This window comes from Castanea sativa, chromosome 2 (genome assembly GCF_040712315.1).
Source record: "Castanea sativa cultivar Marrone di Chiusa Pesio chromosome 2, ASM4071231v1".
Taxonomy (NCBI): Eukaryota; Viridiplantae; Streptophyta; class Magnoliopsida; order Fagales; family Fagaceae; genus Castanea; species Castanea sativa.
In genome coordinates this window covers 21,833,639-21,847,106 of record NC_134014.1, presented here as the reverse complement: position 1 = coordinate 21,847,106, position 13,468 = coordinate 21,833,639, and the positions used below count along the sequence as shown (strand labels likewise).

General features: G+C 34.3%; 2 protein-coding genes across 2 annotated transcripts; one reads left to right on the top strand and one right to left on the bottom strand.

Moving 5' to 3' along the window:
• Positions 1-729: 729 nt before the first annotated feature.
• Positions 730-6,683, top strand: LOC142624484 (eukaryotic translation initiation factor). The gene is made up of 5 exons (XM_075798058.1): positions 730-999; positions 1,481-1,649; positions 1,772-1,897; positions 6,192-6,257; positions 6,343-6,683. The coding sequence occupies exons 1-5, from the start codon at positions 770-772 to the stop codon at positions 6,388-6,390; spliced, it is 639 nt and encodes a 212-aa protein (XP_075654173.1). The 5' UTR covers positions 730-769; the 3' UTR covers positions 6,391-6,683.
• A 2,567-nt stretch (positions 6,684-9,250) lies between these two features.
• On the bottom strand, positions 9,251-10,371 carry LOC142623879 (protein PROTON GRADIENT REGULATION 5, chloroplastic). The gene is made up of 2 exons (XM_075797361.1): positions 9,874-10,371; positions 9,251-9,532 (listed from the first exon to the last, which is right to left on the bottom strand). The coding sequence occupies exons 1-2, from the start codon at positions 10,150-10,152 to the stop codon at positions 9,428-9,430; spliced, it is 384 nt and encodes a 127-aa protein (XP_075653476.1). The 5' UTR covers positions 10,153-10,371; the 3' UTR covers positions 9,251-9,427.
• Between the last annotated feature and the right edge of the window lie 3,097 nt (positions 10,372-13,468).

Genomic DNA, 13,468 nt, shown 5'->3' with positions numbered 1-13,468 from the left:
TGTATTTCAGTCAAAATATTGGCCAAATAACACAGTTTTAGGAAAAAAACACCTTAACAAAGTTATTTACTTATGTAGCAAGTTTTTGGAACTCGAGTTCCAAGTAATATGGGCTCCATTGCTTAGCGTGCCATGCGAGCTGCTTAGAACTTGAGTTCCAAAAATGTGCTACATAATTAAATAACTATGTTAGAATGCATTTCTCTTGAAAGTTTGCTAAAATTGTGTATTTAGCCTAAAAGATGTGCTTTTTTAGGGAACAAGTCAAAGGGGATTGTCTTGTGGTTATCCAAGCTATGAAATCTTAGGCAAGGTGTAACACTTTATATGGGCACATGGTTGAAGATATTCGGAGATTATGTGTTGCATTATAGTCTTGTTAGTTCCAGCATGTTCCAAGAGAATGAAATAAGTTAGCCTATACATTAGCTAGAAGAACAGTTTTATTTGCACATACCAATGTATGGGCAGAATATCTACCTAGTGATTTAGATGTTATATTTCAATCTGATTTACATTAATGAAATTTTCTCACTGTTTTCTAAAAAAATTGTGTTATTTAGCAAATTTGGCCCAAAATATTAATATTCATTTATGAAAAAAAAAAAAATCGTAGTCGGCCTTGGGCCAGTCCTAAATTCAAACTCCCATCATATATGGATAAGCCCCAACAAACCGGCCCAATTTCAAAAGACAACATACAAACCTATATGATATCACACGCACTTGAGAATAGAAAGAAAAAACACAGAAAATCACTCACAAAGGAATGGCGAGCGAGGTAGCGATGGAACCCAGTAGTACCGCAGCGGTGGCGGCGGCGGCGGCGGCGGAGGCGGAGACAGAGACAGTGCCCACGGCAGTGACAAAAGAGCCACACAGGTTGGAGAGGAAGTGGACGTTCTGGTTCGACAACCAGTCCAAACCCAAACAAGGTGCCGCCTGGGGCACCTCTCTCCGCAAGGTCAACACCTTCGACACCGTCGAAGATTTCTGGTGGTACCTTTCTAACCTAACCTTCCTCAATTCCCTGATTTTTTTTCATGTTTTTGTGTCTATTACTATGATTCTTGATCTGGGTTCCTCTTCATCTTTGCCCTCGTTCGTTTTTGTATGTGTTAAGAGTAGAAATATAGTTTGCTTTTCGAGGTTTTCATTTTTTTTTTTTTTTAAAGATCCAGAACAATAATGGGTTTTGTATTAATTTCTTTTTCATTATATTACTCAATATTTATACTGGGTTTTATAGCTTTGGTTTATTTGATTTATGTTGTTGCAATAGTGTTTGTTCTTGCTTTTCTTTCCCATTAAGAGAAACTCAGGAATTTTTTGGCATGTATTTTAATTATAATTGTTTTTTTTTTTTTTTCTGTGAATTGCTTGTCTTAATTATGTTCATATTGATCAAAGTATAAAAAGAATTTGAGACTTGAATCTTTTCTTTCAAGTTAAATGGAAAATGTGAAATCTTTGTGTGCAGTTTGTATGATCAGATATTCAAGCCCAGTAAGTTGCCTGCAAATGCTGATTTTCACTTGTTCAAAGCTGGGATTGAACCCAAATGGGAAGATCCCGAGTGTGCTGCTGGAGGAAAGTGGTCCATAACCAGCAACAGAAAGGCTGGCCTTGATACCATGTGGCTTGAAACTGTAAATATCCTCACTGTCCCTGTATTTTTCGTTCTGTGGATATTTGAGTGTTTGGGTCTTTTTAGAATACAACTTGTTGGCATTTGTGCTAATTACTAGGTTTTTATATATTTATTGGACAGATGATGGCTTTGATTGGAGAGCAATTTGATGAGGCTGATGAGATTTGTGGTGTTGTTGCGAGTGTGCGCCAAAGGCAGGACAAATTAGCATTATGGACCAGGACAGCTGCAAATGAAGCAACCCAGGTCTAACCTCATATTCCAGGAATCAAATTTATTGTTGATTTTAATTACTTCCAAGCATGCATTTTGTGTACCTTCGGCTGAATTGATGATTCATGAAGGCAGTGTTGTTGCATCTGATTAATCACGTGTTTTTGTGTGCTTGCACATGCATGCATTTACTCAGAAAAACACCTTTGTGCTTGTGAAGGTTTTTTTATTCTCTCTCTTTAAAAGAGATGATTATGGACACTTATTTATATTTCTTGTCTCTTTGTTACTGTATGCATTAAGGTTTGTGTTGCTGTATGTTGCAACCTTGAAGGAGAAGGTTGATATGCATATTCTGTGATTATATTTGTATGTAAAATCTTATGTTGCTTTCTTCAATGTTTATTGAAGTGCTCAACATGTCTGTCTGTATCGGTAACGTTGTAATTTCCTTTCTGCTCATGTTTTAGGTTTTATTATTGCTAATACTTAAGATAACTCATTATTTTATATATATATATATATCAATGGGCTCTATCTCAAACAGCACCTCCTCCCCTGTAAGACAGGATGGAGGGTAAGGTTGTGAGTTCGAAATCCAATGGGTGCATATATAAACTTACCAATAAAAAATGATTCCTCATTATTTTTTATTTGATTATTTGGTGAAATTGGTGGTGAATACTAATGCTAAATGCTCTTGTGTTTTACCTTGCAATTGAAGTGGGTGTTTTCTGCATAGCATTTGTTAAGTTTGTGGTGGTTCACTTTTAAATTATGTCTGATTTCACAGGAGACATCATATGGAAAGATACAAAAAGGGACTGTTTTTTTGGTATTTTGGAGGGTAGTTTAAAAAGGCCCCAGTGCACAAAGCTCTCACTTTTGCAGATTGAGACCAAATTATTTTAGATTTTTATTGAGATATATTTTATTTTTGAATTTTATTTTTTAAACCAAATTTCATTTTGAATTTTGCTTTTTATATGATTCAGAATTTCTTGGGATGTAATTGTGCCTTAATGTAAACCCTAAAGCCTACATGAGTGGTTTGAGATATTACATTTTGAACAAAAACTTTTGATTAAAGATGTTTCTCTATAGCTTTTTGGCGATTCCAAGTACCCTTAAGTGGTGAAGTCTAGGGTTTTCTGTTTCATATTTTTGCAATACTGTTCTACATCAACTTGGTGTCTGTGCGTAATTATGATCCAATCTACAAAATCCAGTCCCTAAACAACTAAGCCTTGTAAACCACTTTCTGAACCCAAATTTATCTCACATAAATATGTCAACCATGCCAAGCACCCAAAGCCTCAACCACAACTCTATTACCAGATTCCAACAATCCAATCAACTCAAGCCCATAAACCATACCCAAAACAAATTGTTGTTATCAAAGTTGAGCCGGACTACCATTGCAATCACACACAAATCCCTGTCACTTCCCAAAACCATGACAGCCTCCCACCATCACCAAGTTAAAACGCATAAAAAAGATTGCCCTACCCACATCCCAAAAACCCATATTAGTCCAACCCATACCCAAGGCCACTTCACCTAGTGCTTTTCCCCGACCAATTTGTTGTTAATTGAGCTTGGCCCTGTACTCACGTTGCCAATCTTCAACTTCTTGTAAAAAAAATTGCATGTTGCCTTTGTCCTTTTGCCCAGATGATGCATCGTGATAGCCCTGCTGGAAAGTACAGACTGTACAGCCATGTTGCCAATCTTGATTTGCCCTTTTGTTGCTATCAAGCTACATCACCACATCGTCATTGAGGTTAACCTAGCAGAGTTCCATCCAAGGGAGCTGAGATTTTGTAAGTGTGGGTTTAACTTGCATCAGTCATTGTGGATGAAAAAAATGAATTGTTGTTAGTATGTGATTCATACCTCTGGTCAACAATGTGCCACTAAGCTCATTAGAGTCCCAACATGAGGCCTCTTAGATTTAGTTCCACACCCAACAACCTGGATATGTTAGGTAGGACCAGCACCTTTTATTCACATTCATTGGTCCACTGCTCACAGTACATGGTCCCACTAGTATTTCTTCTTCAGCTCAGACCTAAGAAGCACAAACATGGACACGGGTATGACACGGTGACACGAGCAATTTCTGAAAAATTATAACATAAAACGGCCGGTACGATACGAGTGCGACATGGGTACGACACTTTAAATGAAGTGTTCGTGCTTCTTAGGCTCAGACTCAAGACCCAGTCCAACTGTGTGAATTAGATCAATGCAGGTCGCAGGCTAGGAATGAGCCTATCCCAGGTCAGCTAGCGGAGTTTTATTTCAACTTGTTGAAGCTGATTATTTTAGTGCGTGATGGTTATGTTAGAAGCATCTACTTTTGATGGTCGTTAAGATCCATGAATCTTTACTAATTGGTCACGAGATAGACTAATTCTTTGAGTAAGTAGGTTTATTGGACAATAAGGTTAGGTTTGCCACAATGAAGTTCATAGGTAGAGCTAAAAATTACTGGTATAGTATTAAGAACTAAGCCTTATATAAAAGGAAAAAATGAAAAAAATCCTACCATAACTGATTGAGTATAAATGAAAGAAAAACTCAAAAGAGAAATATGTTCCTTAATCCTATCAAGGGAAATGCCTATCCCAATCTTATCAGGATAGCTTTTTAAATTGAGGAAATAGTCTAAGACGGTAATGTTCACACAGTTACTAAGGCAGCTTTGGTCTAGCATGAGTTGAAGCCATCCGGAAAGCTGTCCAAGACTTGTATGAAAAAGATCAAGTCAATGGTACTTCCTCCAAAAAATGACAGTAGCAATCACAGCTTCACATATGAGAGAAAATAGTGTTGGTAATGAAATCTTGGTGATGAAGGAACATCAAGGACCACCACTAAATCTTAGTGCTGAAAAAGAAAAGTGCCAAAAATGTGGACTTGATACATCCTAAACCATGTGTGGTAGACCTAATATAGCCTATTGAAGAATCACTACTCGATGAGGAGAATTTAAAACAAGAGAGCCATGAATTAGAGGGTGCACATTTTGGTGAAAAACAAGTATGGTGTATCTACTACTCATCAGTCCTTTGTGGTGTATGAAGTGAAATGGCCTACTAAGATGGTGTTTCTTGAGGATATAGCTGTAATTGATTCCATCCATTATTTTTACCTTCTGTGTGAATTTAGTGATATGGTAGAGCAGAAGTTTTCTTTCTTCTTAGTGCTGCTATAAGTATTTCAAGAATTAGTGTAGGTTTTGAGTGCAAAATTATTATCCTTAAGCACTTCAAAATTCAAGGTTGATTATCTCCTACCAAGGGAGAATGAATGCAGGGAGCATAACCAACCAAAATTATTTCATAGTTTACTATTTCATTATTTTCTTAGATACTGTATGTTGTTTTTGAATTTGATTTTATTATGATTGATGATTTCTTGGGATGTAATTGTGCCTTAATTAAATCTTGAAGCCTATTAAAAAGAGGCTCTAGTAATTGAGAAAATTTTCCATGAGACTTATAAAGCATCCCTCTCACTTTTGGTGGGCCTCACACACTTGCCCATATGTTGTGGGGGGGGGGGGGGGTGGTTCCATAAGCTGGTCTCATAAGATAATTTTCCCTAGAAATGGATTGAGACAGTACATTTTGAATAAATTTTTTAACTAAAGATGTTTAGACAGTTTAGTACAGCTTGGTGTTGATGTCACCTTTAGGTGGTGAAGCCTAGGGTTTTTTGTTTCTTATTTTTTGCAAATCCGTGCTGCATCAGTCCTGTTGTGGGTGGCAGGCCATTTCTGTTCTGCATCAGTCCACTGTTGTGGATAGCAGGACATTTCCTTTCTATTTCCCTGTATGTGTGTGTGTATATATATATACATTGAGAATAGATATCCCTGTAACTTGAGAATGGGTATATCTAACATTTTGGTTGCAATACCCATTTGAGAGATGCTTTACATTCTTACAAGTGTCACTATGCCATGATCAAAATTCTCTCTATTTGTTTTTGTTGTTTATATGTTTTGCTGCAAATCATACACTATATAGTTTTATACATTCTTTTGGCTGCATCACTCTGATGAAATTTTGTTATAGCAACTTGAATGTTTGCACTAACAAAATGATTTTTTTTTTGCTTGCTGTAGTTTGAATTTGGTGTCTCTCCTTTTTGTTGCTCTTTGGTTGAACCATAATTGGCTCCAAGAACCTCTATGTTTTTACCCTAAGAAATTGAATTTTTCCCTATGTACTGTTGCTATAATATTGCTTGAATTATGGATTATTATGTTAAATGCTCGACCTGGCCTGTGATGAATATATATGTTTTTCATATTTAGATGAGCATTGGGAGGAAGTGGAAGGAGATCATTGACATCACTGATAAAATCACTTACAGCTTCCATGTAAGTTTTTTGTTATATGCAAATATGAATGCATTTATGTCCATTGTGTGCGTGTTGGTATCTCTAACTGTCTTGGTCATTACAGGATGATTCCAAAAGGGAAAGATCAGCCAAATCTCGATATAGCGTGTGATCATGCAATTATTTACTGTGCGGTTTTCCTTCTTTTGGTTGTGAAATTGGGATGAAGACCGTTATCTTTGTTATGATCACCGAATGACACTGCACCACAGAAATTTTTCATTTTCTTTCAGTGAGTAGACTTAAGGGATGTAATGCTATAACGTTCTTCATGTTTTGTTTTTTTGGAAAATTTCCATTTATATAACTGGCTGTTTTGCTCTGCCCTGTACCTGTAACTGAATGTTAATTAGATATTGCATTTTGCTTCTGTTCTTCCTACTATGGAAACTTGAGAAAAGCTAACAGCGCATTGTTGATTTTGATCTGCATTTATGATACTCTTGCTTATGGTTGTAAATGAATCGAGTTGTTTATGCTCTTCTTGGAAAAAATCTGTTATGTTCATTTATTTAGCAAATGAGAGCTCATGTTTAAGTTTAGACTCAAATATTAAACAAGTTAAGCTCAAACATAATAATGTGCCCGTGAACATTAGGCTTATTTGAAGTATATACTTTATTAGATATTGATATTTATAAATGTATATTGTAGGGATTGGACATTTGATTGTGATAGTATTAATTAAGTTCATAAGATTGGATTATTATTTGTACTTTGTAGTTTATTGATAATATTAATAGTTCATTTTTAAGTAAAATTAGATATAAGTAAAATTAGATACAAAGTTGTTGAATATACTTTTCAAAAGTTTATAAACAAAAATCATTAGGCATTCTAAATTTTTTTTTTTTCACGTGAAAACAAGTTATTTATTTATTTATATATATAAAAAAGAATATTTTATAGATTTTTTATGTGATAATTTTTTTAAAAAATATTTTTATATTGGCTAATTATGTATATAGTGACATTTTTTTTTTACGAAATTGGACAAAAAACTTGAATTGAATAAATTTGAATTTTAGAGAACTCAATTAGATGCAAGTAAAGTTAGAAAACTTAAATAATTTTCAATCAAACTTAGAGGGAGCAATTTGGATTTTAGCTTATTATCGAGGATGTTTTGCGACAAGGATAAAAAATGTAAGAAATACTAAATCTCCTTTTGGGTTATTTAGAAGTGATTATTTGTAGAGAGTTCAGTCGAAATTTTCAAATGTGTGATGAACAAAGGCTAATGATGCTTTAACAAAAGAGACATCAAAATATATAAAATACACTTAGAACATCAAGACTGAAACTTCGACGCATAGACTGCAAGAAGAGAAAATTGAGAGAGGTCATGAGGGAGAAGAGGAATGTTTCCTTGTACTAGTATTTTCACCCCCAAACTTTAAAATTGTTAGAATCTTTACTAGCTGAATGAGGTTTTGCTCTAAAATTTTGGTCTTAAGGGTAAACATGATTAGCTTGTTTAGAATCTGATTACGGCCTTTAGCATTAAGTTTGGGGTGCTGTTAGTGATTGATTTTTTGGTTAATAGAAAAGGCTTTGAACCTCAAGGTATCATTCAAAGAGGTTATGGTTTGATTTGCTTTAATTGGGTAAAAGGGTTGACATGTTTTTATATTTTTTATTAATTATTTTTACATAATTTGGGAAATGAAGTGGCCTAAATTCATGGGTTGATATTTCTTAGTTATGGTAGGTCCCTAGAGGCTATATTTGGTTGTGCATCAGACAAGACTAGCCATTTAGGATCAACTATGTGTTTTACGCAAAAAAGAAAAAGAAAAGGGGTAGAGCATAGAAAACTTGGGCCACAAACTATAGGAAACTAAGAGCTTTGTTGGGGTATCACCACACATCCTTGGTGCGATGATCACTCCACAAGTATAAGTGCTTGTGGAGTGTGGGGGGCAAGAGCCAGGGTTCAAATCTCTAGGAGAGAGCTTCATACACATATACACTTAGATTAGGCTAGAATATAATTCTATATTGTATCAGAAAAGAGCTCTGTTGGGGTGGAATTTCAGGTACAAGACCTCCATGAGCTTGAGGTGCTATCAATGTTTCTTGTCCACTTGGTAGCACGCATGGGCTGAGCTCATGTAAAAGGTTTGAAAAAAATTAATCCATACACTTTAAACCACATTCCCTTAATTTTCTCAATATATCACATGGGCTTAAACCATGCTTAAAATAATAAAATAAAATATTATACACAACGAGATTAGGCTTGGTTGAGTTGGGCTTAAAGAAAATGTGTTGCAAAAATGACTATCAATACCTATTAATCATTGGCATATATGGCTCAAAAAATTTAGTTGTAGTGTTTATTAAGTATATAGGAAAAAAATGACTAAAATTAATCAAGTTTGTGAACAATTTGAGTTTGTTTGATAAGAAATGAATCAAGCTTGAACATATGAACTAATAAATTGATAAATTGATGATTTTGAGGTTGACTCATGCTTAAAATAATATTAAATTAACAATCTTGAATGTCGGACTTGGCTTGGCTCGTTCACCGACACAGCTGCTTATGTTATAGGAAGAAAAAATATTTTTTTACTCTGGTAGGCACCTATGCACAGATATGGGGAAAATGGAGAGATCACTTTTAAGTGGAACTTCTCAAAATATGCACTCTTAGAAAAAAAAAAAGAAAAAAAGTAGAATAAATGTTGCATTCTGCCCTTACCAATAAAAATATGTGCCAGTTGGCCCAATTCTAAACATTTCCCCATTGATACTGAAATTTACCTTTGCATTTAATCATAATTCCACACAATCGTCCTCCTTTAGATTTCAAAACCCAAGTCATACCTTAAAATTTTCATCTATTTTTTCCTTGCTTGATATCATTCCTGATTGTTAAGCACTGCATTCTCCAGCCTTTATGGATGCAATAAGTTTATAGATACACCTTTTCCCCTTATTATTTTTTGGTTGCTATCAAGTGGCAATTTGTTAACGGTAGATAATAGTGACATATTATTCTGACCATTGAAGAAATATTACAACTATCTGAAAAAGTGAGAAGTGCATATATATTGAGACAGAAAATCTAGTTTAGATGCCAATCTAAGGAACTATGAACTTAAACATTTCTCATGACAGAATAAAATATATCCAATTTTCCATTATGCAAGGAATCCTAGTCTTTCTCCATTCTTCTTGGCCAGTCGGATCAAACCTTGTCTTTGCTTTGCATCTGCTCCTATTGACTTGCAGAACTCAGTTATAACCTGAACTCATTTGATGGCAACCAATAATTAGCAATAATTAACATCATCAAATAATTATAGCATGCATAATAACAATCCACATATCTTCCAAAAAGCCTATAAAATAGAAAACTGAAAGTAAAAATAAATTTCATCTTAAAAATAGGTAGTAAATTGGTGAATAATACAATCATCAAGGCAGCGACTGTACAAAGAGGGATCAATTAACTAATTTATTTTATTATTTTGTAGTTCCAATTGAGTAGGCACTTAATAATTATTAGCATTTGGGAAGTACTCTACAAAATTTTCTAGCCAAAAACCATTAATTAAATATGAATGAATGTGTGAAAGAGTGGTACCTGCGAGTGTAAAGCAATTGCCTTTCCTCTGAACTGATTGAAACGCTTCTTGCCAATTAAGTTACGAGTAACAACTACAATTGGAGCAAAGAGACCTTTGCCTTCATTGACGTTCTTCATCATAGGTATTGCTCTTGTGGGCTTTCCAACTCTAACATGGTTTGGCACTGATTTGGCTAGCATGGCGTAATCTTCACCAACCATAGTTGTTCCCCAGCTACCATGGAAGGAGGAACACAAACCTCCCTTAAACCCAGTTACAGAAATTGAAGTAGCCATTAGAAAACACAAGCACTAGTAGTATTCTCAAAGAAAATTGGTGGCTGGTTTTCTAGCTTGTTAGAACTTAGAACTAGTGATAGATGTTCCTGATGAGTTTTATGTGCTTGTGAAGGAGGAGGGGATATTCATATTTTGGTGTAAATTTGAGAGCCTTTGGTTTTTTATTGGATGGAAATGTGAGAGAACTCAGGAAGCACCAGGAGCCACACATACTGGTGTACGTGGCTTGGATTTTAGTTTAGTTTGTTTTCTTACAACAACACAAATATGACTTGTATAGTCTTATTACTATACGGTCCCCATTTATTTGGAGATCTGAATCTAAAACTTTAGCGGTTCTTTCTTTCATCTGGGTCCATCAGCGACCCTTTAAAAAACCGTTCAAAATCAATTAGGAAACTTTTGGAGGCTTAATTTTTTGGCAAGAATCTAGCGTACATAATCAAATTTTGACAATATTGGACGGTGCAAAAGAAAAGGAGGACTATAAAGATTTTGACCTTCAATGTTGCAATATGGTAGGAACTGTCAGTCTTAAATTTCTAGTTCCTAACACTTGCATGCATGTGAAGAACATGCTTTGTGGAAGGTTGGTGAGCTAGCAACAACAGCAACGTGCCGATGAAGAAAATACGAAGATTCAACATTTGATGAGTCTGATATAGGAATGTTCTGAGAAGAGATTCAATTTTGATTCTTAAACCGTGTTTGATACAGAATAGATGTGTCAAATGTAGAAAAATGGTGTGTCTCTTATGCCTTTTTCTCCTCCAATATCATGTGCCTTAAAAAGGTTTTGAACTACAAAGAACATGTAAATAATTGACAACTGAAATGGGAAATTTCTTACTTGATTGGAGGATTTGTGATTGTAGTAAATTAGAATAATGGTTAAATAATTAAATTTAGTTTAAACTTATAGAAAAATTAGTAATTTAACATGGTTATGTTGCATTAAGACATAAGGCATTAATTCATGTTGCATTTCAAACTTAGTTTGTGGAGAGTCCTTACCTTCGTGTTTGTCTTTTTTTTTTTTTTTAGCATTTAGCACTCACAAAAAAAAAAAACCTACATTTAAATGTGCCAAATGCTAAAAAAAAAAAAAAAAAATGGCAGATGCTACTTTTAGAAGGGCATGGCTAATGTGCTAAAACATTGGGTATTATTTTATTACTTTCTCTACTTTTATTGATAAAAAAAGAATATTTTAAATAAAAGGGTAAAAGAATATAAGATGGGATGCAGAGTGTATTGTTTAATGATGTATTAAAATAGATAAAATAACTTTTTGATATGTCAAAAAAAAAAAAAAAAAAATATATATATATATATATTTTAGCACAATTGACTACTAATACTGAGGGCTTGTTTTTTGCCAAAATCTAAAACCACAAAATTTTAAGCAAAAAAATTTTTGAAATGAATAAGTCTAATGTCACAAACTTTTCACAACTTTTCTACGTGGCGACTCATGAATAGTAAAAATAAAATAATGGGTTCATGATTTTGCCACTCACAAGTCACCACATAACAAAATTATGACAAAATTATAAAAAAGTTTGTGACACTAAACTTGCTCCTATTCATTTTTACTTGGAATCCACCGCAATACAGATGCAAAAAGTGTGAAGTTTTCTGTGCAAAATTCGGTGTCTCTACCAAAGCTCTTCTTTTCTTTGATCCGCGGCTTGATATACTAGTAGTTGTATTTGAATGCTGTTTTCATAGCTGCTTGCTTGAGGAATTGAATGGAGAAGTCCACTTTGTATAAAGTAGTTGTTAATAATATGCTTGGTTGTCTCTTTGCTTTTACTGCAATTGCATAGGACCTTCTTTTTTCATAAGACTTCTTGGTTGTAGATTAGTTTTATTGGTGGAGCAACAGCCTCAACACCAACATCCCTGATAAACCACCAAAAAAAAAAAAAAACCGATCTTTTGGCAGCAGATTCCGGGATGTCCTATAGTAGTGCAAGTGTAAGGAATTTTTTTTTTTTTGGTACCAAGCAATTTGTAATAAGTTTCCTTTTCGCCTATTAGTCAAACATTCCTAGTTCTGGCAACTGTATTGATATTATTCTTAGGCGAATTCTTTTATGTGGAAATATTGGTTGGTGTGCACTCTTAAACAAAGCAAGCAGTAAGAAAAAGGTATTTTGGTGATATTCAAACGGTAGGTTTAATAAATTTGAAATACGTGTCATAAATTTGAAGATCTCAATTTTCAAGGTTTTACAAATTACACTATTAATTTATTGGATTTTTGAAGTGTCTCATAAATATAAATGAAATAATTTGGCCAAAGTCTAGCAACTGTATTGATATTATTCTTAGGCGAATTCTTTTATGTGGAAATATTGGTTTGTGTGCACTCTTAAACAAAGCAAGTAGTAAGAAAAAGGTATTTTGGTGATATTCAAATGGTAGATTCAATAAATTTGAAATACATGTCATAAATTTGAAGATTTCAATTTTCAAGGTTTTACTAATTACACTATTAATTTATTGAATTTTTGAAGTGTCTCATAAATATAAATGAAATAATTTGGCCAAAGTCTAGAACACTAATTCTTTATATATATATATATATATATATATATATATATATATATATATATAAAGAATAAAATTCAAAAATTAACTCTAAGATTTGTCAGGCATTGAGGGCAATTTTTGGAAATCAAATAGGCCCAAGGTCCACAAGTCCCATATGCCTGCAAAGATGAGCCCTTGGACAATACCCATGTAAATGAGCATATGATATTGGTTGAAAATGGGCCAACCAAAGTCCAGCCCGCAACCCCTAAATGTAGCCCATACAATTAATCAAGTTTAATACTTTACGCCGTCATAACGAGAGCCCTCAAATTCCAGCCTAAAGAGTAAAGACCCGCTATTTTGGTCTAAAACTAAGAGAAGATAGCAAGCAAAGTGAGCATGTCAGGTCCACAGAGCCCACCCCTATAGCCAGCAAGTATATTTCGAATGGAGGTGAGAGTCTATATTCTATAGTCAGCAAGCATATTGTGTGGACCAAGCCCGCATATAAGGAAGAGAAGCCTAACAAAAAGGATAAGTAGGAGATGTGAATTGGAGGCAAAATTCTTATTTCACATCAATTTGGGCTCACCAAAGATCTCTCCATAAATCACTTTTGAGACCAATGCGCCCATACTTGATTAAATGTGCAATACACAGCTACTCATGAGTCGTGAAAGAGCCAAAACACCATTGAACCATCACATATACAAAACCTGCATTATCTCTCCCTATAAAGGATTCAATCAACATTTGATGAATTTACCACCAA

Excerpts from the sequence above, each read along its gene's own strand:
- LOC142624484 (XM_075798058.1), top strand. The coding sequence starts at position 770 with ATGGCGAGCGAGGTAGCGATGGAACCCAGTAGTACCGCAGCGGTGGCG. Across the intron at positions 1,000-1,480 it reads ACCGTCGAAGATTTCTGGTG|TTTGTATGATCAGATATTCA; the intron begins GTACCTTTCTAA and ends CTTTGTGTGCAG. Across the intron at positions 6,258-6,342 it reads AAATCACTTACAGCTTCCAT|GATGATTCCAAAAGGGAAAG; the intron begins GTAAGTTTTTTG and ends TGGTCATTACAG.
- LOC142623879 (XM_075797361.1), bottom strand. The coding sequence starts at position 10,152 with ATGGCTACTTCAATTTCTGTAACTGGGTTTAAGGGAGGTTTGTGTTCC. Across the intron at positions 9,533-9,873 it reads CAATTGCTTTACACTCGCAG|GTTATAACTGAGTTCTGCAA; the intron begins GTACCACTCTTT and ends AAATGAGTTCAG.